We start from the raw sequence: 25593 nt of genomic DNA on the forward strand, positions 1-25593 counted from the left end.
AGGCCAGATGCACAAGGGAGCACACGCATTTGGAGTTCATTCATTTGCAGTGACTGGAGGCCCTGGCACGCCCATTCTCTCTCCCTCCCTCCCCCCCCCCCCCCTCTCTCTCTCTCTCTCTCTCTCCATGCTTATTTCTATATATCTCTCTCTCAAATAAATAAATAAGATAAGGTTTAAGCATTTGAACACACTCATGAACATCAGTTTTCTCCTCAGACTATCTCCCTGTTGAGAAAGCATGGCTATGCTAGCTGACTTCTGATTAGGCTGGGTATTGCACGCAGACGTGTGCGTGTGTGCACGCACGTGCATTATGTATGTATGTTTGTATGTGTGTGCTAAAGGCCAGAGGTCAATGTTGTGTGTCCTTTTCAATCACACTCCACAGTATTTTTTTGAGACAAGGTCTCTCACTCAACCTGGTGCTTACAGATGCCATCAGACAAGCTAGCCAGCAAGCCCAAGGGACCCACCCGTGCCCACCCCCCAAAGCTGGAATTAGAGGCGCACTCTGGGTGGGTGCTAGGAATCCAAGCTCAGGTCTTCATGCTTTCATGGCAAACACTTTACCCGCTCACCATCCTCCCCTCATGAGTGCCAATCGTGCAGATGCCCGGGTCATTGGCTCTGAGTGTATCTGCTATTCAGCTGTTTTAACAAATGCAATTCGTGTAGCAATGTTTTGGTCACCACATATCACAGTTATAATCCCCTAATATTTTCATAGAGCAGAAAATCTCCCCAACACTTTAGCTGACAGACAGTGGAAGGTACTATGATGATGCTGCAAACATGCCTGTAGCACTGCCCGCCTTGAACATGCGATGACGGACAGGACACAGCCCGGCGTACGGAGAAGAAACACCTGTTGCCGGGTTATGTAACGACTGCGCTGTGCTTTCTCCAGTTTGAGACTCTCTATAAAACAGTGTGCTACGTGAGGCTAGCAGCAGTCTTTTTAAAAATATATATTATTATCTATTATTTGTGTATTTGAGAGGGACAGAGAGGTAGTATGGTCACGCTAGGATCTCTTACCATTGCGGATGAACTCCAGACGCATGGGCCAATGAGACTGAAGTTGCAGGCGTGCATAACCATGTCCAGCTATTTGTGGGGTTCTGGAGATTCAAAGCTGGGTGGTCACAAGCCCTCATGCTTGCACAGGGAGCTCACTTAACCCCTAAGCCATCTCTCCAGCCCAGTATATTTAGTTTTAACCATGGAGAAGTGGTGTCAACAAGTCAGATTAGCCTATGTTTTTAAGTATTTATTTGTGTGCATGGAGGTCAGGATGTCTATACTCCACCTTCTTTGAAACAAGGTCTCTTGCTCTGCAAGTGGGTCTGGCCTGTGAGGTTCAGATTCCCTGGCTCCACCTCCCACTGTCCTGGACACTGTACCAGGGTCACAGGCGTACGTGCCACTGTGTGTCCAGCTTTACATGGAGGCCAGGGAATTGAACCCAGGCTAGCAGACAAGGGCCTTTAGTTACTGAGCCATTCCCCTTGCCCCCAGATTAGCCTAGTTTTGCTGTCAGGAGAGTTCAGGACCTAAGAGGGCCTATGGACAGCCAGCCAGAATGAGAGCCATATGGACTCATATAAAGACCTCTTTCCCACACCTAATGTGGAAAGAAAGAACATTCTGGAAATTCAGGAGACATGCTCTCCCTTGTCAGAGAAAGGGTTTGTCCTGGCCCTTCCGTGCCCTGGCTGAAGTGACAGTAGGTCTGAAATTTATGTCTAAATAAACCCAGGTGTAGTAGCACATGCTTGTAGTCCCAGATACCCAGGGAGCTGGGGCCGGAGAATAATTTGAGCCTAGGAATGTAAGGCCAGTCTGGGCAACAGAGTGAGACCTCCATCTCAAAAGAAGTTTAAAAATGTGGGGGCGGGGAGGGAGGGAATTACCATGGGATATTTTTTTATAATCATGGAAAACGCTAATAAATTTTTTTTAAAATGCCTAAGCCCTAAGCCAAGTGTGAGGGTGCACCCCTTTAATCCCCGCACTCGGGAAGCAGAGGTAGGAGGATCGCTGTGAGTTCCTGGCCACCCTGAGACTACATAGTGAATTTCAGGTCAGCCTGGACTAGAGTGAGACCCTCGAAAAGAAACAAATAAATAAATAAATAAAATTTAAAAATTCCTAAGCCCATCTTTTTTCAAAAAACACTGTGTTGTGTTTTCCCTTCAAATGATAACAAATGAGTCTGTAGACAGTGAGGTAAAAGGTGAGTTAAAACACACAGGCATGGGAGTGGCCCCAAGACACGCCAGTGTGAGGGTCCCGGGGAGCCCCACAGGAGCAGAGGAAACAGCAGTCATCCCTCCACGTCTGCGGTAGACTGTGAGGACCGGACTCCGCAGGGGCTCAGACCCTGTGCAAGATGGAGTAGCTTTGGCCACAGCCCAGGCTCACCGTCGTGAGTCATGCTGACACCTGGTGCAGTGGGAGCTAGCGCCCAGCTGCACTGAGTTCCTTAGTGACTCATGGCGAGAAAAACTTACTCCTATTTAGTGCAGACAGACATTTTGATCCGTGATTGGTTGGAATCTAAGAACTCAGAGAGGGGGATTGTATTTGCCTGTACCTTTAAACATGTACCTTTTTTTGGCTTTTCAAGCTCTGAAACACTTGGTTTTGCTTTGGTTTAGTTTTGGTTTGGTTTTCATTTAGTTTTGGTCTGGGCCTGGATCTGGTTTGGGTTTGGCTTGATTTAATTTGGTTTCAACATGCTGGGGTGGAACTCGGGGCCTTACGAATGCAGGCCACGTGTTGTAGCACTGAGCTACACCCTAGACCCCATTCTTTCCACTGTCGACTAAAATACGCACAAATATATGTACATGTATGTGTGAGTGTGAGTGTGTGTTCACAAATGGACCTACATTTTTGACTTTCAAAGATTCACATCCTCTGAGGACATTTAGATAGAAGTAACTGTAATCACCGAACATTCTGCCCCCGCGCCTCTCCAGGTCTCTGAGCCATGGATGACACACACAGGTGGATGCAGCCTCTAAACTAGAAAAGGAGCCACTTGGCCCATCCGGGCAAGGTCCAACTCGGGTCAGCCTCACTGACCTGGAATCCCAGCCTGGAGTGCTGTGTGTAGACAGGATGAAATGAGCCTGTGCTGTCTATATGTCCCTCTCATGGGGACATAGGTGGAAATGTGCATTGATGGTGGGCTTGGCTTCCCTTCAGTCATCCTGGGGAAATCTGAATGACCAGGTTAGTTTCGGGACCACATTTCTAGCCTGAAAGTCTAGGTCTTGATCCTGGATGCAGAAGCCAAACTGTGGTGTGACCATCTGGAAGCTCTGTCCTGCTCAGGGTCACGGTCTCTCTTGCAGAGCTGGAAAAGGAGCTTTCCCGGAGGCCCAAGAAGGTGTGCATCGTGAAGGTGGTGGGGACGCGCAACCTGTGGAAGAACATCGTGGTCCTGTGTGTGAACTCGTGAGTCACGGGAGGCGAGCGGCCAGGCCGGGGAGGGGCCTGCGTCCTTCCACTCCAGCTGGACTGGATCCCAGCCTGCCCCATGCTCACCTCCTCAGCCTAGCTGTGAAAGAGGCCAGAGCCATTCATCTGTGGGTCTGAAATGGACATAAAACATGGTTCTGATCACAGCCGGCTACCCCATGCCCTATGTCCTGCACGATGCTAGAGTTCCCAGGGCCTTGGGCCCAGCACGATCAGACCCCTGCACCCTCAGAACAATGCCTTCCCTCTCTGGTCTTTTTCACGAGGTGCACGTGGGTGCACATCCTCAAGGTACACCCGGGGAGGAGGAGGCCCAAGGCTGGATCTCTGGCACTAGGAGAAGGATGATCCCACTGGGCCTCAGTCCAATCCATCCAGGCTGCCGCTCTGCACGGCAGCACCCTTATGTGCTGGGCCTGTGGCTGTCCCTGCCCCAGGGCTTAGTGTGTACCTCAGGTGTCGCAACTCATAGCTCAACAACCCGCCCTCCCCTGACCACACAAGGAGGACCTTTGGTCAGAACCAGAGGCCCTCTGGGTGGTCAGCTCTCAGTGGGAACAAGGGTTCATCTGGGACAGGGGCTTCTATTTTCTTGTGAAAGGTCACAGGGTTGCCTTCAGGTAGAGAGGCCCCATCCTTGGGCTCTCTTCCTTGCAGCTCTTTTCTGCCAAAGCAGGCTATAATCAGCAATACTGGGACGCCACATTAAATTTCACTTTTGAGGGGTAGTTTCACTGCCAAATAACAGAAGAGCAAAGATTAATCACCCTCAGATCTTACAGATAACCAGCAGAGCCACAGCCACATGGAGGCCTGGCCTGGAGCCCTCAGGCCCTAGGCACCTCCCCAGCCAACACTGGCACCAGGCAGGGGTCCTGTTGCCCTTCCACTTTCAGACAGACACTGACTAGCTAATGGTACTAACAGCAGTTGAATGACTTCTCTTTTATATCACAAAACCACAAAATTTGTTATTAATGGATTCCATATTCATGATTCTTAGGGGGACAAGGGAATGACTCTATATTGTTACTTGAAAATTAACTGTTGAAGTCCGAGTTTTCACTTCTACCAGGACAAAAAGGTAGAAGATTATCCTGAGATACAGCAGGCCAAGAAGAGAGGGCTCCTGGGACTCCAGGAGACTAACCCAGTTGAATCCATTGCTAGTCTATGAAAGAGAACTCTGGGAAGGAGGGGGACTAGGTTCCCTGCACAGGATCACCCTGCAAGAGACACTCACTTGGCAAAGGAGGGCTCCCCCTGCAGGGGATGAGGCTTATTGCAGGTGATCTTGGTTCATTCTCAAGGTCAAATGAAAATCACTTAGACATCCTTGCTGCATGGAAGGGCAGCTGAGAGGCATATGGAAAGGTACCTCTGGGATGGAAAGTTGATTTGACGAATGGGTTCTGTGGCATCCCAGGAGTTCCACATCCAAAAGGGCCCCTCCAAGCCCAGGAGATACTTATACAGGCAGCATTGACCTCCTGGGAGCATCCTCCATGTTTTCACACCTGGTTACCAAGGTGTGTGAGGATGCATGTTTCTTCAGCAGGTCTGTATGCTCACCAAGAGCAGTGAATAAGGGATAGACCCAGGGCAGTCAGGGAAGAGGAATAAACCCAGGGCGGTCAGGGAAGAGGGATAAGCCAGGGTGGTTAGGGAAGAGGGATAAACCCAGGGTGGTCAGGGAAGAGGAATAAATAAAGGGTGGTCAGGGAAGAGAGATAAGCCCAGGTTGTTCAGGGAAGAGGAATAAATTCAGGGTGGTCAGGGAAGAGGGATAAGCCCAGGGCGGTCAGGGAAGAGGAATAAACCCAGTGCATTCAGGGAAGAGGGATAAGCCCAGGGCAGTCAGGGAAGAGGAATAACTCCAGGGTGGTCAGAGAAGAGGGATAATCCCAGGGTGGTGAGGGAAGAGGGAAAAGCCCAGGGTGGTCAGGGAAGAGGGAAAAATCCTGGGTGGTTAGGGAAGAGGGATAAACTCAAAACTGAACAGTTCCCTGAAGACAGCTTGTCTTCCTTTGGTCCATGTTGCCTTGGTTGTGTGGCTGCCAGTATGCACAGGCAGAGCATCTGGATCCTCAGTCCCCGCAGAGAAGGTACAGACCCAGACAGGCAGTGTGGCTCAGAGGTGGTCACTGACCAGAGGAGATCCCCTCTCTGCCTGTATGCTGGTCTTCCAAGCAAATGTTACTATAGTTCTCAGGCTACATGACATTAAATGAGTTAACACAGAGAAAGTTTTGTGTCTTAGGCCCTGCATTCCCAGTTTGAAAAACAAAATGTATATCTGAACAAAGGGCCTCATGGAAAGTTCCTTGTAGTTGATTCATTGCAGGTTCATGTGTGGCAATAGTATGTTTTTCTCTCAGTCTCCTGGTCACTCCCAGGAGGCAAGGAAGCCACTCATATCAGTGCATGTTCCCATCGTGTTCTATGCATGTCTCCTGAAGCACCCTCTGAGCAAGTGCATCTGTCTCTGCAGGCTGACAGGCTATGGGATCCACCACTGCTTTGCAAGGAGCATGATGGGCCACGAGGTGAAGGTGCCACTCCTCGAGAACTTCTACGCCGACTACTACACCATGGCCAGCATCGCACTGGCCTCCTGCCTGGCCATGTGTGTGGTGGTCAGGTTTCTGGGGCGCAGGGGAGGTCTGCTGCTCTTCATGATCCTCACTGCCCTGGCCTCACTTCTGCAGCTTGGGCTCCTCAACTGTGAGTAGGCTGGGGGAAGGGAACAAGGGAAGGAAGTTGGAAACTCTCAGAATGCTTACCCATGTGCCAACCTTTTGTCACTGTAACAAAATGCCCGAGAGAAACAAATTTTAAGAGTGGAAAAGTTTATTTTAGCTCACAGTTTGGGAGGCTTCAATCCACGGTCTTTGGGGACTGTAGCAAGCAAATACATCATGACAAGGGCACACAGCAGAGGAGGTGAAAGCCAAAGAGGAAGGCAAGGCCTGGGTCCCAGTGTCCATCTTGGAGGGCATACCCCCTCAAATGACCGAGCTTCTTCCTACAAGGCCCGCCTGCTAAAGGTCTACCACGGCCACCTCCCAGCCCTGCCATGGGCCAGAGACCAAGCCTGCAGCACATGGCCTGTGGGGGAAGTTGGATCCAATCTATGGCACAAGGGCCGGTTATACTTGTGAACTTTTCTGTGACCTGAGTGTTCACTCTGACATGAACTTCTTCAGGCAGGATAGGCTTTAGAGCATCTTCCATCTATGCACCCAGAGTGCGGGGGCCTTCCCTGCTCCCTGCACCCCAGATCAGAGCCTCTGGCAGTACTCTTGAGTCCCCTGCATGCTGGTCCCTCAGAGTCCTGATGGACATGGTTTTGCTCCTGGGCACACTACTTTGTGACTCACCACATGATCAGGAAGTACAAAAGACTTGTTTTGTGTGATATTAAGAAACTAAATCAGGGCTGGGGGATGGATTAGTGGTTAAGGCACTTACCTGTGAAGTGAAAGGACCCAGGTTCAATTCCCCAGGACCCATGTAAGCCAGATGCACAGGATGGTGCATGCATCTGGATTTCATTTGCAGTGGCTAGAGGCCCTGGCACACCCATCATATGTCACTCACTCTCTCAAATTTTTTTAAACTTTTTTTAAAAAAAGAAATCAGTTTTGACACCTTCCATGGAGGCATGGCTTTTCCATAGATGTTCCCAAGTTTATCAGTTATCAAAGTATTTCTGAGTAAGTTCATACATGATCTTAATACAAAGCCAGAGTCCACATAGCTCTCCCCCTCCCCCGCCCCGCCATCAAGCATCCTGGCTCATGAACAATGAGCATTTGGCCTCTTTGTGAGAACACCATGTCGGAGTCCTCCAGCCTCCCCAGAGCACTGCATGTATAGCAGGACCTCAGGCTGCTTTCTCACACTTGGGCACCACCCTGCAGGACATGCCACACAGTGTCCCCCACTTAGGAGGAAAGTTAACCAACTGCAGAGTAAGACTCACCAACTGTCCCACTGTGCCACCCATTAGAGCAGCTGTGTGCAGACCAGCTTGCAGAAGAGTGGGTTTCACACTCGGGGTGTTTCTAGCTTAAGCATATTCTCAGGCCTCCCATACCTTGCTGGGAAACTGACCTAAATTGTAATAATGGAACTGGACAAGTGGCACTTTTCACCGTGTCCAAGTGACACCACCTTCCAGGAAACCTCCATCAGCTCACAGTCAGGACAGACACAACAGGCCACCTTAGCCACCAAGGAACTCTGTGGCCCTGAGCAGGAATGTCACCAACACTGTGGGCAAAGGTCAAGCAGCTATGAGGAGGAGGATTTGTGGCTGCAGAAATGCCACCTGACAGGGCTGTGCACAGTGCCTTATGCCCCTTGGCACAGTCTAGAAATGTCGTTTGAAAAGCTTTCTGTGCAAGGACACTCCCTTTGCATCTTCCTGGGTCTCTTGCAGGGCTGCACCGTCTCCTGGGTTCTGGGGCAACAGAGCCCCAGCCCTCTCTTCCTAACAAAGAGGTCTTTGTTGAATCCAGTGTGAATCCCACTGCCCAGACAGCCGGCACCCACCCAGAAGGGAGTTTGCTTAGAAACAAGTCAATGGGAGCAAGTGGCAATTGTCCCATACCTAACATGCCTTCTCTATCTCCTCCCATTCTTGTTACCCTTGTTGTGTGTGGGCGCAACCCTCTCCATGAACCCAGTGATCGGAAAATACAGCCAGCATCCAGACTCAGGTGAGCCCCAACACCCACACCCGCGCCTCCTCATCTTTTATTGCCTCTCCATAGAAGCGTTCACCCATACTCAACCTCTGGTTTCCATTTCCTCTTTCTTCCTCCTTTTGCTCTCCAAGAATTGCAGCTGAAGTTGGCCGTAGGTTGGACACTATGAGCATACATTTGTATTCTCTACCCCCTCCTGCATTAGAGCCTGCGACTGTGTCTCTCTGGTTTTGTGCAGCTTCGCATGCATGCCCTCTGTCCCCTGACACTAGTGTCAGTTAGCACAGGCCCCTGACCCCGACCAGGGCTCTTTGTCTCTTGGGTGAGATCAAGAAGCCCAGGTGCATCGGGGCTTAGCTGGTGGGCTGCAGGGAGGCTGTGATCCCCTAAGGCTCATGCAAGCTTGCTGCACTCCAGCAGGGTAGGGGGAGACAGCAGAACTGCTACCCCGCACCCTGCACCGCTGTGGCACCTGCCTGGCCCAACCTGAACCCTTGCCACCAGTGCCCCTGGGAGCGCTTGCCTCCACGTAACCCTGAGGGAAACAGCTGGGCCAGAGTGGGTGGCCCACAACTGCATGCTACAGCATACACAGAGCTGCCTTGTGCCACCAACAGTGCTGGGGTGGCTGAGGACTTCCCCTCTGGGTCCACGAATTCTTCCATTTGGGCTGGGTTGGTTCCCACAAATCAACAGTGACTGACCTGACTCTGGATTGGGAAGGTCAACCCTGAGGCCGGGACAGGGGCAGTGCAGCTGTGGTGGCAGGGGACACCAGCTAGCCGTCCACCAGACACAGCTCCGGGCTGAGGAATTCCTCAGCATGGGTGATGCCCAAAAGATTCACGGAACCGACAGTCTGCCACCAAGAGGGCTCAGGCTACTGGCCCAAGCCTGGAGGTGCCGCCCACTTGGAGGCCACAAACCAGGCAGGAGGGAGAAGTTCCTGGGTGGTCCCAGGTTTCCCTTCCCCAGGCCCCATTCCAGCTTGCCCCTGGCCTGGCTTCCATTCTCTCCCCTTCCCTCCTGCCTCACTGTCCCCTTCTTTCAATGCTTCTCCAGGGATGAGTGACAGTGTCAAGGACAAGTTCTCCATTGCCTTTTCCATCGTGGGCATGTTTGCCTCCCATGCAGTGGGAAGCCTCAGCGTGTTCTTCTGTGCAGAGATCACTCCCACCGTGATAAGGTAGGTGACGGACACAATAGAGGACATTTCCTCCTCAGGACTCAGAGATGATGAGCCCTGGCTATAGGCTCATGTGCCATCAACCCTCATCAACTCTGCCCCACCCTGGCTTCTACAGGGTGTGGTGGCATGCTGGGCATGTCAGCTACATGACTCACTGCCAGATGGCCAGCCTTGTCCTGGCCCAAGGGCCAGGTGGAAACTTGAACCTGGGTCCTGTCCAGAGGAACAGGGACCGAGGAGTTGTTAAGGTACAAGAAACACAGGAATGGAGAGGAGCTGGGTGCCATGTGGCACCTGTAATCCTAGCTAGAAGACAGGCAGGAGGACATAGTTTGAGGCCAGCATGGGCAATAGAGCAAGACACTGTCTCAAAAAAAAAAAAAAAGAGAAACATAAAAGGAGGATGGTAGGGATGACGTGACTCATCTCCACACACCTCACTGGTCTAGTTAAGAGAAGAATGGAGAGGCCGCTACTTCACGGGCACTCACGCCTGCATGGAGTTTGTTCTTTCGGCCCCCTTCCCTGAAGGTGTTACCATGTGCTCAGGACTGCTGTTTGAATAAACCAGCCTAATCCTATTTACAAGTGCATCACTTAGGGCCAGGGAGATGGGTCCATAGATAGAGCACTTGTGCAAGCATGATGGCCTGAGTTAAGATCCCCAGAACCCATGTAAAGCCAGATGCCCATGTGCCTATAATCCCAGCCCTCCCATGTTGAATTGGGAGGAGAGGCCAGGAGAATTGGCAGGAGCTCGCTCATGCCCGCAGGTCTGGCAGAGGCAGCAGCAAACAAGAGAGCCTGCCTCGATGGGAGAAAGGCAAGGACCAACACTGGAAGCTATCCTCCAGCCTCCACTCAGCATAGCCTACTTGCTGGGCTCTCTTCCTGATGCCACCCTCCTAATCTGACCATCTAAAATCAGAACATGGCACTAGTGGAAAATGACATAGTGGCACCGTGGAACTCTGTCTCATTGACAAAGTTACTTAAAATGTTGTATTAAGTTGCCTTCAGGCTATGCAAACTGTATATGAAATGCGTTTACACTTGGGTCCCCTTCACAAATATCTCATGTATATACAAATATTTCAAAATCAAAAGGCCCCAAATCCAAAACACTTCTGGTCCCAAAATTTTGAGTGAGAGCCTCAACCTGTACTTGCCGTTTATTGCTTACTGAAGAGCTTGTCACCCTGCGCTCTTTGCTGGAACATCATTAGAATTTCTAATGCACGTGTTCTTTAAAAATTGAGTGTGGGCAGTTACTCAGCCATGCGCTGAAAGCCAGAAGTCAGTGTGGTGACACCCTGCAGAGCAAGCAGGGCCTGTTCCAGCTCACAGGGACTCAGAAAGAGTAATTGTGCCAGGCCCTCCGGTGTTGGGAGGACTTGGGGAGCTGGCACACAGGTTTGTGGACTTCCTTCCCCGCACAAGTCTCACTGACAACAGAAATTTCTCATGACCTCATTTTGATTCGTCTTGGATTTTTACAGCACTAGCCTAGCCTGCTGGCTACAGGTTCCTGTAAGAAAATGCCTAGGTGTTTTGTATTTAAGAAAAAGTAATTAGATGCTAAGTAGTCTCTCTTGTCCCCGCCTTCTGAGTAAGCCAAGCTAGGACATGCGCCGGGAGCTCGCAGTTGTCAAACACCTTGGGCGCGCACACAGCGCCGACTCGCCCACCGGTCGTGTTCCTTCCTTGCGGAGGAGCCCAGCAAAGTCCGTCTCGTCAGGAGCATAAGGCGGGACTGGCCCACCTAGGTTTCCAGCCAGCCTCCTGCCCAGCCCTGGCCTGGTGATGTCTGTTACTCTGCTAGTGGGCTGCCTCCTCAATGGGTGTTGGATTTTGTTCACCACACTAGACTCAACAGAAACGTGGTATGCTTTTCCTCTGGGATGCAAACCTGGGAAGATTTGGAGATAGAACAACAAATTCATATTCATATTCAACAAATATGTTCTGAGATTCAGCTCGACAAGATGACAAACTAGAAACATATTTGTCCCTGGGTAATGTTTTTGTACCTGCACATGATAAAAGAACATTGAGTCCAAAGGGGGTCTCCCAGCCAGGCTGGAGAAGTGTTCAGTGTCCCTGATAAATCACACTTGTCACTGTGAGCTCTTCTCACCAGCGGCATTGTGCAGCTCAGGTTTGCAGATACACTCTGGGACAATTCCCACTGGGCCTCAGGAGCAGTAGTCAATGTGTTGCTAAGGCCCAGGGAGGCAGGCCTCCGCCCTTTCTCTCTACAAGGCAAGGCTTTACTGATGTGTCAAGATGAGCTTATGCTGCCCTCTAGTGACTACCCAAAGAGCAGCAGAAAATGCCTAGGAAGGCTGCATTCTGGAGGGAAATAAACTTGGCACCTTAAATCTAAGCAGGTAGAGACTTCAAAAGAGAAAAAAGGGCTGGAGAGATGGCTTAGCAGTTAAGCGCTTGCCTGCAAGGCCAAAGGGCCATAGTTCAATTCCCCAGTACCCAACGCCAAATGCTGGGATTAAAGGTGTGCACCATCACATCTGGCTTCTAAATGCTATTTTAAATATCCAAATTATCCACCTGACACACGGGCTCAATATCACTGCTGTGTGCAGTGATCATCTACTATCTATACTTACCTTCACTACCTAGAAGTCCGTGATCCACGGGCAGGGCATGCGGTGTTTATCACCCACCCTCCGGACAGCTGATGTTCCAGACAACAGTCCTCCCTCTTGAAGGGCTCATGGAGGAAGGAGCAAGGGCAGCTCACCTGCGAACCAACATGGCCCTTTAAAAGGCACTCTGGGAAGGGCTGCCTGGGAAGGAGCTGGTGTCTGGGTAATTGATACCAAGAACCACATCCTCCTCAGTACATCCATGCTGAGCCCCGAGAGGGGCTGTGACCTTCCCTGAGGCGCTCAGGCTCCCCTGGTGAAGGGCTTTCCAATAAACATTACAGCCTGGGTAAGCATTAAAATGGCTAAGGCTGAAGCATCCTATCATTCACTGGGTATAATACTTTTTTTTTTCCTATTTCTGCATAATAGTGACCCCAAAACTTAGTGGCCTGAGGCAGTACCCAGGAGTGAGGGATCTGGACATAGCTTAGCTTCTGGGTTCCCTGCTCTGCAGGCTGCAGTCACATGGGGCAGATCTGCCTCCAGGCTCAGCAGTTACTGGCAGATCCAGCAGTTTGTGAGCTGTCGTCCAAGGGCCACTTCACTTCTTGCCACGTGACCTTCAACAACGTAGCACTAAGTTCTCCGCAGCCAGCGGAGTCAACTGTAATCTGGTTGTGGAGGGGATAGCTCAGCACTCATGCTGTACCTTACTGGTAAGAGCTGACTTACCCAGGGTTGTTACATCTTGTGAGGATCGTCCCAACATAGTGATTATATCTGAAACTAATTATTCCCAAAGGCCCCACCTGTGAGTGCCCCAGCATGAATTTGAGGATTAACTTTCCAGCCTGTGAAGGCTGAGGGACAAGCGTCCCTGCAAGCCCTCAGCTGATGGCGACCACCCTGGGTGCTGCACTAACCCTGCGCGCTTCCTTCCCTGCAGGTGCGGCGGGCTGGGGCTGGTGCTGGCTAGCGCCGGGTTCGGCATGCTGACGGCACCCATCATTGAGCTGCACAACCAGAAAGGCTACTTCCTTCACCACATCATCTTCGCTTGCTGCACACTCATCTGCATCATCTGCATCCTCCTGCTGCCCGAGAGCAGGAACCAGAGCCTGCCCGAGAACATCGCCAACGGCGAGCACTACACCCGGCAGCCCCTGCTGCCGCACAGGAAGGGGGAGCAGCCGCTGCTCACCAGCGCCGAGCTCAAGGACTACTCGGGCTTGCACGGCGTGGCCACAGGGGGCGACGGGCTATCCGAGGGGGCCACCGCCAATGGCATGAAGTCCATGTAGCTCGCTGGGCCACATCACCGTCCCACCAGCCCCCTGGGGCTCAAAGGGCTGGGGGGTTACGCACAGGGTCGCGGGCAGGGAGCAGACACGGCCAGGGGAAGAAGTCCAACTGCCGCTGATGCCGCTCAGGCGTGAGACTCTGGACCGGTGTGGGGAGATTCTGTCTTGGAACAGGTCTGAGCAATCAGACGCTTTGAAAATAACCCTTCAGAGACTTTTTCTGCCATTAAATGTTTGTATTTATTTTGGTCATTTTTACGAGAAGCACTTTATTCCTTTTCCTCTCACTGATCACCAAGTGGAACCTCCTCCGGGAGAGACCTGTCACTACGAAGTCCCTGTGAGTGTCAGGGTCTCCTCCCTGGAGGTCAGTGTGGTCCACCAAGAAGCCAGCGTTTGCCTGGGCAGGCTAGGCCCCACATTCCCTGCCTATGGACAGATGTGCCTGTCAAGTGGAGCATTCTTGGGACCTATTTTTAGAGTGGAATGTACATGAATGAGTCGATCCGTTTTAATTTTTTTTTTTCTTTCTGTTCATAAGAGTCTCTGTCCCTATGTTGGAGAAAGCAGCTCCCGAGTCTCATCAAAGCCAGCCTGGCCCTCCCTTCCTGCAGATCATCCTTTTGTCTGGAGGCTGGAAGCTTCGTGGGGAAACTTCCACATTTCACCAGAAATCCTAAGTGATCAGCACTCGCACTGGTTTTCTTGATAGCAGGATGGTTTCGTTAAGTCCACAAGAAGCAAATGTGTTCAGGTGTGAGTCATGTTACTCTCTGTCAAGACTCCTTCCTAGCGAGAGCTCAGCAGAGGAACTCCTCTTCCAGTCAGCTTTGTTGCCAGCACTACTTGAAAACATGGCTACTCTCTGAACTACAAATGGGAAAATAACTGGAAACATCTGACCCAAGAGGGAATCTTGCTGTCCCATATGTGGCCGTCACCCACATCTCAAGCACACCACCAAGCACACGCCAGCATGTCACTCTTGTGTCACACCAGAACCCGGTGGCAGTCCACCTCATGTCTTCCTGCTGTCACTCACTCAGCACAGAGGGGCCAAGGGCAGGCATGCAGACTGCGCACAGATGAGTCTGAATGGCCTCAAGCCCCTTGAAAGCACCGAGGAGTGAGCAAAAGCAAGCAATAACTCACCAAAGCTCAATGCCTATCTTGTGCCAGCCTCACAAGGTGTCCCTCACCTGTGTCTCACCTTGCCCCAGACAGGACACCAGGGCTGCTAAGAGACCAGCCTTCCGGCCCAGCGCAGCAGCTCTGGACACATGGCTTCTCACAAACCATATGCCTTGCCCCTGGTGACACATGACACTGTCATGGACTGTTCTTCCAGGGGAATTGCAGTCTCGGGCCTGTGTGGACAGTTTGATAACTCCCAAATGACAGCTGGTAGAATTCCAAGGGCCAGAAAAGGGTTCATTTGGTCTTCTTCCACCCGTCCAGCTGTTTCTTACTGCTTTGCCCACCTCTCCTCCACATCTGTCCACACATCAGAGCCGGCAGCTGTGATTAAGACCTCGGAAGGACAGTGATGAGGTCCCAGCAGCTGGCCCATGCCCCCTTCAGTGCCTGGCCTCCCGAAAGTCTCACTTGAACATCAACAAGTAAGAGGGTTGCTGTCTATCTAGCCTGTCACTCCCGCCCCCCTCCACCCCTGCAATGTCCAGCTCACCCTCTCCCTCCCTGATCTCTTCATTCTTCCATGTTTCCATGGCAGTCCACCTTCGCCTTTCTTTAGATCTGTGCAGCCCTAGCGTGCCAAACTTGTGAAATACCTTTTACCCTGTCTATGGTGCTTGTTACCAAGTCAACTTGGCAGCAAGCTCTCCTAAAAACAGATAAGAAGTACACACAGCCATGAGCTGTAAGGCTCAAAGAGAAACCTGGAAACTGCGGCATGCTGCTGGATTTGTGAGGTGGTGCAGAGCACACTCCCACGAGCTCCCATGTCCACCTCAAAGGACAATGCTGAAAACTGCCGGCCAACACCGCCAGGACGCATGGCTGCAGCAGTGACTAGTGGAGAAGCCACCCTTGAGGCCAGGACTAGAGGACCAGCATCCAGAGTTGTTCAGGGTCTTGGCCAGCAGGAGGCCCCCTTGCTCCCTCAGGGGGCCGCCTCAGTGTTCTGCTTCCATTCAAGGGAACCTCAGGTGCCAGAGCAGGAGCTCACCTGTGGACTAAGCCTGTGTGATCCGACCAAGTCCGGAGGGCAGCAGAGCACCCAGGCCTGAGACACCCTGCCTTGTTCCCCCGGCACCTGGCACCCAGCACCAGGCACCCGGCACCAGACCTAAGCTCCTCGGTCTGTCTTGTGCCCCTCGTGGGTATTAGACACTTCTCAGGCACCAGCCCTTTCTACTGGGCCTCTTCACCCTGGGGAAAATGGCAGAACCTATGTCCTCCCTCTATTCTCCACCCCTGCACATGTTTTTATAAAGTTATGCACAAATGTGAACACCTGAAATGGGGCTGGATAATTCATTTCGCTCCTTTCCTGAAGTCAATTATCAAATATTCTAATCATTAGCACCCAAGACAAACAGGAAAAAGGTTTACATGTTTTTTTTTGTTTTCTAAGACTATAATCACCTGCAGCTGGAGAGCAGGGCTTGTGAGTGGTCTGGTCACAAAACAGCAGCAAAACCAGACTTCATAAATGAAGTATCACATCAGAACACGACCACTCCCCAAGCCAAATGAGGTCCATGCACTGGAAACGCCACGGAATAAGCTCCGTGACCAGCACACCCACAGTCCCAGGGTGGCACATGGGTCGGGGGAGGCCTACACTTCAACTCCTTTTGAAGGACACGACCTCACTTTATGTATCGTGTGTGTTTTGGAGAAGCAGTATGGTGTTTTGTCTAGTGAGGAACGCTTCCCTACCTCTGTCCTTCCTGCACCCAACCATGTGCGGTTTACTCTAGAACATGTCACTGCGCGTGCCGACAGGCGCCTCTGAGGTACTTGTCCATAGCACAAGCTTATGTTGAGTTCTGAATCGTTATTTGCAGCTACATGTCTGCATGGTGTCACATCTGTTGTACCTTTGGGGAAAATTCGTTATGTACATGTACAGAAATAAAAATGTTGCCCCAATAACAGATTTCCTCTGGAATGTCTTCCCTACCTCACCTGATGGTATCCAACGAAGGGCATTTCACTACCACTGACGAGTTTCAAAGTACTTCCTCCATGCTCATCCGGAGCTCGCCGCCTCGCTCCCACGGCTTCTGTAAGCTCTGTCTTCCCTTGCCCTGGTGGGGAGGGCGGGGCTCAATCTGCTTTAAGAGTCCTAGTTTTAAAAGGCAGCCGAGGCTGAGGTCGGATTAAACATGCATGTTAATCTAGTGTAATTCTCAGACCACCTGAGAGTCAGTACATTTAAGAGGAATTTTTTTTCTCTCGTTTATGTTCTGCTAATCCATGGCCTGAAGTTCCTAGCGAGGTCCAGGAATGACTGACTACACTGTGATTCTGTGAGGAAAGACTGATAACCCAAAACGCTCTTCTCTAATGTAGTATTTTTTAACAAGAAAACAATATTTCTTTAATAAAGCATTTATACAAACTCTTCTCTCCATAGCTGATTTCGTGTCACTTGCTGTTCTCCTAGAAAGCTGTCACTGGGCTTGCCAAGCTACGCAAGAAACGCTTGGCCTCAGAGGTTGGCATGGAAAGTGTGCACAGGAACCCCTGGGACCCCGAGCACACTACTGAGTAGGCATCACCCTCAGTGCTGCCTCCTGGCTCTGCATGGAACAGGATGCCCCTGAGCTGTGCACTCTCATCACAAGAGGGCTCAGGGGAGTCCCCAGGGATTAAAAGGCTCTTCCAGCAGAGGTCAGCTGGGCCAGTGTAGGACCCAGCCATGCAAGAGACCACACCTGCAATCCAGGTGGTAGACAGAAAAAGGCTAAGAACTGGAAAGGGGCACAAACAGGTACTAGGGAGAAGCAAGAGATGGTGACAGGAAAAGCAAGTGGGACCGGAGACATCCGAACCCATAAGCACTGGAGATAAAACCCCACTGGCACCTGTCACGCTTCCACTGTTTGCAGTGTCTCTACAGTTAGTCCCAGCAACAGCACAGCAAGATGGGAACTATCCCATCTTAAAGAAACCACGCCTCATCAAAATCACAGATCTAAGAGGCAGTGTTGAGTAGGGCTGAAATGGAGCTCCATGTCTGCGGAGGGCACACCTAAGCCCCCCAGCCCTCAGAAGATCAATGTACTGGTTCATAAGACAAAGCCTCAGAAGCTGCCACCCACTGTCCCACACACCTAAAGGACATTTACAAAGAGTAGGAAGATGGCTCAGTGGTCAAATGCACTAGGACTTTCAAAGCCTACTGGTCTGGGGTTTGATTCCCCAGTATCCACATAAAGCCAGATGCCCAAAGTGGTGCATGTGTCTGGATTTTGTTTGCAACAGCAAGAAGCTCTAGTGTCTGTCTCTGGCTCTCCTAAATAAATAAAAAAAAATTTAGACTTAGCAACCCTATTTCTAACTGGAAATACATATAATGGTGTCACGTCTGATTCAAACTTTTTATGAGTTCCTCCGTTCAGTCCCAGCAAAATCTCACTTTCCCCTTTTCGCTAGCACTGAGCAGTCAAGAAGCATCTGTTGTCCCTTGCTTTCCTCCTGGCCCAGGCTCATCACTCAGAGCCTCAGGCCCAATGCTGGGGAGAAGGACAGCTGATCATGAGCCACTCCAAGAAGTATGAACAGACCCATGACAAGAGTGAATCCAATCCATTTATTAAACTGTACATTGTACACAAGTTACAAATTCTCCCATCTGCTAGTCAGCTAAAACTTTTCCGGGAAAGCCTCCATTTCTTCCTTGATCCTGTTTTCTACCAGTAATGCGAAGTTACTGTCCGTGTTTTGAAGGTTATAGCTGACAAACACTTGTTTGTTGGTCTTCCTGGCTAAAAGAGAAAACACATTGACAGCCACCACCAAAACACCTCGGCCCTGTTCCACACACCCGCCTGCAGCTGAGAGATGCTTGGAAAGGCATGTGTGGGGCTCCACAGTGCTGCATGCAGACAGATGCCATCCAGGCCCGTCCTCAGCTCTAGACCTGGCTCTTGGTGTGGGCCCACAGAGCACCAACCTCAGGCCTGCAGACCTCCAGCAGGAAGAGGTGTGCAGCAGTCCATGCTAGCAAGCCCTCCGGTGACCCACATACCAGTGCCTAAGGAGCTCTGCTCGACATGGGCTTTTCACTTTGGAGGGTTTGGAGTTTTATCTTTTAAAAATGGGTAACTTTAGAGAACTAAAGCTCTCCATTACTACCACCTGCCCCACCATTTTCTTTCTTCCTAAGGGTTAATCCTGCATTTTTACATATGTACAAGTTGTATGTACACAGACACACATGCATGTGTATATGTATATACACACACAATTATGAGAATAAATGTAAGGCCTTTCCAACAGAACCAGAATAAGTAGTTGAGAGGCACTGACCCCACTGAAACTCCAGCAAGTCCTGCCCCAAATCTGGAAGACTACACTGAGCTGATGATGTAAGGGAGCCTGAGCCAGTGTGGAACTAGTGCTCAAGTGCGGAGCCCAGGCCAGGTACAGGCACTCCCACTTACCCACGGAAGCACCAACCCCCTCCCAGCCCTCTGCCACCATCCTCACCCACAGGCAAAGGTGAAATGCAAGACTGGAGTGGCCACGGACTATAACCACACTTCATCAGATGGTGATCCTGTCCTCGCTGGATCTCACCTGCAGCCCCAGAAGGATGGTACAGGGGACAGCACCAAAGCCAGTTTCAAAGTTGGATCTGGCCCTCCACCACAATGTAACATGTCCTCCTTTGTAAACCAAAAGGTAGACCTTTTCCTATTCAAGACCATGTATCCTACAATTTTTTTTTATTTTTTTGCTAGAAGGATATTGGATAATATTTTATTGACTGGGCCACCATGCATCACTGGGATGTGAGGATATGTACCTAGGCTCTGCCCCGAGGACAGATGGGTGAATTATATGACATGTGAATTACACCTCAATAACACTGTTATGTTTAAAAGAATGTAAAGCTAAATAAAGGAATGTGACCAAGCACAGTGACACACACCTGTAATCCCAAATCCCCGCACATGGAAGACGGAGTCCAAAGCCAGCCTGGTCTATATAACAAATTCTAGGCCACCCAGGGCAACACAGCAAATCCATGTCTCAAAAAAAAAAAAAAAAGCCAGGCGTGGTGGCACACGCCTTTAATCCCAGCACTTGGAAGGCAGAAGTAGGAGGATCCCCATGAGTTCAAGGCCACCCTGAGATGACAGAATGAATTCCAAGTCAGCCTGGACTAGTGTGAGACCCTACCTCAAAAAACGAAAAATAAAAAAAAAATTTTAAAAACACCTAACAGGAATATGTCAGGACACAAGTAGTTGAGCAGTTATCACTGAAGCTGATATTGTAAGAATGATTTACAGGGCTGGAGAAATGGCTTAACAGTTAAGGCACTTGCCTGTGAAGCCTAAGGACCCAGATTCAATTCCCCAAAGCCCACAGGCTAGATGTACATGGTGGCACATGAGTGTAGAATTTGTTTGCAGTGGCTAGAGGCCCTGGTGTGCCTATTCTCTCTTTCTCTCTCTCTCTCTCATAAATAAAAATAAAATGGGTTACATCAGAGCCTGCCACAGGTGTGCTATGAGGTGTGCTCTCGGGGGGTGATCTGGTCAGACTTCAGGGTGGAACAGAGCCCACAAGCTTTCCCCATAATGCCTCACCCATCTCATTCCCTGAGTGCAAGGGGAGTCTATGATCTGCTAGTTTAAGACAATGACCTGAAAAAAGGGTGTAACAGAATGGGCTGTAACATCATTCCCTGATTGGCCAGTCCTCTCAGCAGCAGTCAAGAGATTCCCCTCTCCCCAGAGAAGCCACCATAGTTCCAATCAAACTGATAAAACAAACCCTCCTAGGGAACCACTACCTGTGGCTCAAACTCCCAAACCCAGCTCTGCCCTTCAGGGACACCAGGGCATAGGGTCTCCTCCGCCATACCACTGTTGCACCATGTCCATGGCTACTGGGAGCCCTGTGGGCCAGCTCTTTCCCTGCCTGCGTTCACCTTCCATAGAAGACACTGTTGCAGGATACCTCTACCCTTAATATGATGCATGACTGACCTCCATTCAGGCCTAAGAAACCAATCAGCCTAGGACTTTGCAAGGTGGTTGCTTGATCAAAGCACTGGCAGCACCAGAACTTCTGGAGATGCCAGCAGCCCCATCAGGCCATTGACTGAGTTATTGTGAACTTGTTTTCATGTTTTGTACATAGGCTGATGTTATAGTGTGGAGCCTGCTTTATTTTGTGTGTGTGTGTGTGTGTGTGTGTGTGTCTTTAAATTTATTTGCATGTTGGGGTAGGATGCCAGGGTCTCTTGCTGCTACAAACAAAATGCCAGAAGCTTGAGCCACTTTTTACATCTGCCTTTACACGGGTGCTAGAGTCAAACCCAACAGAGCAGGCTTTGCAAACAAGCACCCTTAACTGGTAAGCCATCTCCCCACCCCAAGCCTACTTTATCTTTTCTTCACAACATGGAGACAAATTACTGCCACCCTTCTCTGTGGACTGTCACGGCAAGCCCACCCAGTACCTGTCTCTCTATTCATATGGATATTTTCCCTCAACTTTGAGTAGACACAGGTCCAAGTGGTATGAGTGGGTTACCACATAAGTGTTGGAAATACAGACACACTCTTAAAAGCAAAGGGATGTCATGTCCCCAACTGACTTTCATATGGTTCAGTAAAACAAATTTAAAGCCAGAGGGGAAAGAACAAAAACTGAGCATCTGGGCAGACTCAGCAGGAATTCCTTCCTGTAAATTTACGATTATATCTGAACTGACTACTCAGATCTAACTCCAGGCTGAAGAAAAAGGACCCTGCAAGTCCCTCATATGCTGACCTCTGTCCTAAGGATGTCACAAGTGTGGAAAGCCTGTGACACACAACCCCCAAGGACCTTCTTGAGTTAGGGATGTTCCTGTGTACATATGCCTGTGTGCACATTCAGTGATGGGATGTGTGCATGCTCAATGACAGGTTGTTTGTGTGCACATACAGTGGCTGCATGCACACTCAAGGGTTGTATGCATGCTCAGTGGCTGTGTGTTCACTCAGAGTGACAGGTTGTACACATGCTCAGAGTGACAGGTGAACACTCCTTTTTGTCAAGCCGACATTTTTCTTTGCACCCAACACAACTGAAGAACAAGCTGCTCAAAATGGAGATGGGCTCATTCCCTACATAATTCCATCCAGGATTCAAGGGACCCTAGTCACCCTGAAGGACTAGGAACACTAGAAAACACAAAAAGCCAGAGACAGGGCATCCTGTGCACTTCAGCTGTAAGGCCTTGGGCTGGAGATTCCAAGATATATGCTGCTCTTACTTGAACTAAACAAATATTTATGGGAAATGTATATGTGACATGTGGGAGAGTGGAGCGCCCCTTCAACCTCATGAATACCCAATCAGCACTGAAAGGCCAGGCCACTGTGCCCATCAAGCTGTCACACTAAGGCTGCAATGGAACACCCACAGGCTCCACAGAATCCCCCTGAGGCCTAGGGGCCACCTGAAGCAGCTAACCCTGGCTATCATTCACTCTCCTCCCACAAGGAAGAAGGAATCTAAATCAGCTCATGGACTCAAGGTGCAGCTACAAGGATGAGAAAGCACCCAGGAGCACAGCCCTGGGGACGGGCTGGTGCTGAAACAGCTGGAGACAGGCAAGTGTATCTTGTAGAAAGACCCAACAGACACAGGTCTGGGCAGCAGTTAAGAGACAGTTGCTGCTAATACGAAGACTCTTCACTTCTGAAGTCGCTAGCTTTGCAACATGAAACGTGGGTCCGACCTAGCTGGTCTGAGCACCAGCTGATAGTACATACCTAGGCGCTGAGCGAGCCCAGTAGAGGTTGTGTCAGAAGTGTCTCCAAAGAGGTTGGTGCACACAGGGATGGAATCCTGAAAGGTAAAGACAGCACTGTGGATTCTCTCCCTAGCAGCAAACAACCCACTCCTGCAGCTTTTGAACCCAAAGGGTGGCAGTGTCAGGTTCCCAGCCTGCAGACACAGGTGTTGAGGGGCCAAGCCAGGTGACCTCCTAACATACAGATCAGTAGCCGAGACAAACAGAAGTCACCAGCAGTTGGGAAGACAGAGATGTTAACAAGTTCTAGGACTAGTTTCACGACAGGGCTTATTCCCAGGTCAGAACCCAAAGCTGAAGGGCAACATCCAAGCCAGGAGGGAAGCAAGCTCAATCAGCTATCAAGAAGAAAGCAGGTGGGCTGGAGAGATGGCTTAGCACTTAAGGCATTTGCCTGCAAAGCCAAAGGACCCAGGCTCAATTCCCCAGGACCCACATGAACCAGATGCACAAGGGGCACATGTGTCTGGAGTTCGTTTGCAGTGGCTGGAGGTCCTGGTGTGACCATTCCTTCTCTGTCTCTCTTCTTTCTCTCTCTATTTGCAAATAAATAAATAATTTAAAAAAAAAAAAAGTATTTAGCCAGACATGTGGCTCACACCTTTAATCCCAGCACTCAGGAGGCAAAGGTAGGAGGATCACTGTGAGTTCAAGGCCACCCTGAGATTACAGAATGCCAGTTCAGCCTGGGCTAGAGTGAGACCTGACATCAAAAAAAAACACAAAAGAAGAAGAAGAGGAGGAGGAAGAGAAAGGAAGGAAAGGAAAGGAAAGGAAAGGAAAGGAAAGGAAAGGAAAGGAAAGGAAAGGAAAGGAAAGGAAAGGAAAGGAAAGGAAAGGAAAGGAAAGGAAAGGAAAGGAAAGGAGGAGAAAGAAGAAAGCAGGTCCTTTGTGTCCAGGCCCTGAGAAGCAGTGTGCCTGGCATGTGAGGATAGCTGCAGTCCCATGCAGGCTTCTGGACTCCCAAAGGTCAGCAAGTCCCCTAAGATCTGAAAAAGAACACCTTCCACCAACAACCACACATCAGAAGAAAGCTGTGTATGCTCAGCTAAGCTCTCCTTTCAGCAAAGGAGCAGGAAAGCCAAAGCTATACAAGTGAGTGAATGTGGCCCTCCAGAAACAATGTACCCCCAATTACTTGGGAAATAATCTCCTTCACCAATAAAAAGGCCTAGCTTAGGGGCTGGAGAGATGGCTTAGTGGTTAAGGTGCTTGCCTGCAAACCCAAAGGACCCAGGTTCAATTTCCAGAACACACATAAACCAGATCACAAGGTGGCACATGTATCTGTAGTTTATTTGCAGCAGCTGGAGGCCCTGTCACGCCATGCTGTCTCTGTGTGTGTGTGCATCTCTCTCTCTCTCTCTCTCTCTCTCTCATACATGAATAAAAATAAAATAAAATATATATTTTTAAAGGCCTACTTTAAACGAAACAAACAGAACAACAGGCGGGGAATGTAGTGTAGCTCGTGAGTACAGCATTTGCAGTGTTGCTGTTACCTTCATTCCTGGGACAAAACACCAGCCCAAAAGAAGCTGGTGAGAGAGAAGTTCTAGTTTTGGCTTAGTCTCAAAGGGAAACTTCCCCATGTCAGGGGACAGCATAGCATGAGCAGCAGCTGGAACCAGCTCTGCCACAGCAGGTGGACAACAGCAGCAGGAGAGCGAGCCAAATGTGGGCAAGGGGAGCTGGCTATAACACCCCGAAGCACAACCCCTGTAACACACCTCATCCAGCGAGGCTCCACCTCCCAAACTGCCACCAGCTGGGGACCAAGTATTCAAAACACATGAGTTTATGGGGAACAAAAGTAAAATCCTTGCAATATGGCCAAAACCATGAAAGTGCAGACTTCTTGGAAACACAACAAAAGTGTGCAGCCCCTGGGATTCCTGGACAGTTACAAGGGTTGAAGTGGGGCTAAGTTCTGGGGTTTGGTACCCTCCCTCCCACACACACACACTGTGGTCAGGCTGGCCACATCAGGCTCAGGTTACCCCGTGACCTCTCTGAACGCCCAAACCCCTGTTCCCACCCAGGCCAGTCAGCTAGAGAAGACAGCTGCGTGCGTGGTCTGTTCTCCACGGCCTCGTGGATGCCGGGACTTGGGGGCGAGGGAAGGCGATTCCTCCACCCATGGCCGCACACCTGTTCGGGAAAGGTCACTGGTAAATCGTTTAGGTTTAAGGAGTGACAAGCCCTCTAGTCCAACGGGCCAACCCTGCTATCAAACTACAAACGCTGCATATCTGCATAGACAGACGTCGCCCTGTTCCGGTAAAGCGTCACTGCAAACACGGGGGGGGGGGGAGGCCCGGTCCACAGGCAGGCCAGGGCTGACCACGGCCCGGTGAGAGTCGGCGGCCCCCGTGCAGGTGTGCGGGCTCCGGGGCGGCCGCGGTCCGTGCGGTCCGTAGGCCGCGCTCACGTCTTCCCGCCTGACCCGCAGGCGAGGGGAAGCGGGCGAGGAGGGCTCGCCGCCGGCCAGTGCGCTGCGGCCGGGCCTGGAGCTGGTCCCTGCGGCCCAGTGAGAGGCACCGGGGCGGCAGAGGCCGTGGACCGAGCTGCCTAAGGGCCAGCGGGAGAAAGGGCGAGAGTGCCAGGCTCGTCGGACGTCTGCCGGACCGCGGGCACGTGAACACAACGCCGGGCACCAAGGTCAAGAAGGCACCAGGCGGGGCGCCGGTGCGGCCGCAGCCAAGGCGCGCTCCCTCCCGGTTCTGGCAGGCTCCGGACACGCCGGAAGTAGGCCTGGGGACCCCGCCACGGCTGCTTCCCCACGGCCTGCGGGAGGATCGGTCCGTCAGTCCGTCCCTCCTCCCCGCCCGCCGGCACTCACGTAGCGGCTGCACATGGCCACGGCGAGGTTGCGCAGGTGCGGCGTGGCGCCCACCCACAGGAAGAGCGAGTCGGTCAGCCGCATCACGTGGAAGTGGACGAGCTGCTCCCACAGCGCCGCGCTGAAGTTGTGAATGGACACGGGCCCGCCCGCCGCCGGCCGCTCCTCCATCGCGCCCGCCAGCCGGCGGCCTGACCGGACCAAGCGAGCGCCCACAGGTCGAGCGCGCTGGGCTTCCGGAGGCGGGGCGCAGGCCCTGAGGGTGGGGGATGTAGCGGCGGGGCGGGGCGGGGCGGGGCGGGTCTAAGGACCTGAGGGGCAGGACGGGAGAGGCGGGACTACGGACCTGAGGGGACGGGGCGGGAGGGGCGGGGCTACGGACCTGAGGGGCGGGACGGGAGAGGCGGGTCTAAGGACCAGAGGGGACGGGGCGGG

General features: G+C 51.3%; 2 protein-coding genes across 2 annotated transcripts in view; one reads left to right on the forward strand and one right to left on the reverse strand.

Moving 5' to 3' along the window:
• Slc22a23 (solute carrier family 22 member 23) overlaps positions 1-16425 on the forward strand; it is a 169481-nt gene extending 153056 nt beyond the window's left edge. Inside the window, exons 6-10 of the mRNA XM_045136494.1 lie at positions 3366-3468; positions 5984-6216; positions 8184-8216; positions 9267-9390; positions 12949-16425. Coding sequence (XP_044992429.1) covers positions 3366-3468; positions 5984-6216; positions 8184-8216; positions 9267-9390; positions 12949-13303 — 848 coding nt within the window. The 3' untranslated portion in view covers positions 13304-16425. The remainder of the gene's footprint in view (positions 1-3365; positions 3469-5983; positions 6217-8183; positions 8217-9266; positions 9391-12948) is intronic.
• Positions 16426-18067: 1642 nt separating this feature from the next.
• On the reverse strand, positions 18068-25373 carry Psmg4 (proteasome assembly chaperone 4). Its single transcript, XM_004666164.2, has 3 exons — positions 25159-25373; positions 22276-22351; positions 18068-18261 (listed from the first exon to the last, which is right to left on the reverse strand). The coding sequence occupies exons 1-3, from the start codon at positions 25327-25329 to the stop codon at positions 18140-18142; spliced, it is 369 nt and encodes a 122-aa protein (XP_004666221.1). The 5' UTR covers positions 25330-25373; the 3' UTR covers positions 18068-18139.
• Positions 25374-25593: the final 220 nt, after the last annotated feature.

The sequence above is a fragment of the Jaculus jaculus genome, chromosome 17, assembly GCF_020740685.1.
Source record: "Jaculus jaculus isolate mJacJac1 chromosome 17, mJacJac1.mat.Y.cur, whole genome shotgun sequence".
In the NCBI taxonomy this organism is placed as follows: domain Eukaryota; kingdom Metazoa; phylum Chordata; class Mammalia; order Rodentia; family Dipodidae; genus Jaculus; species Jaculus jaculus.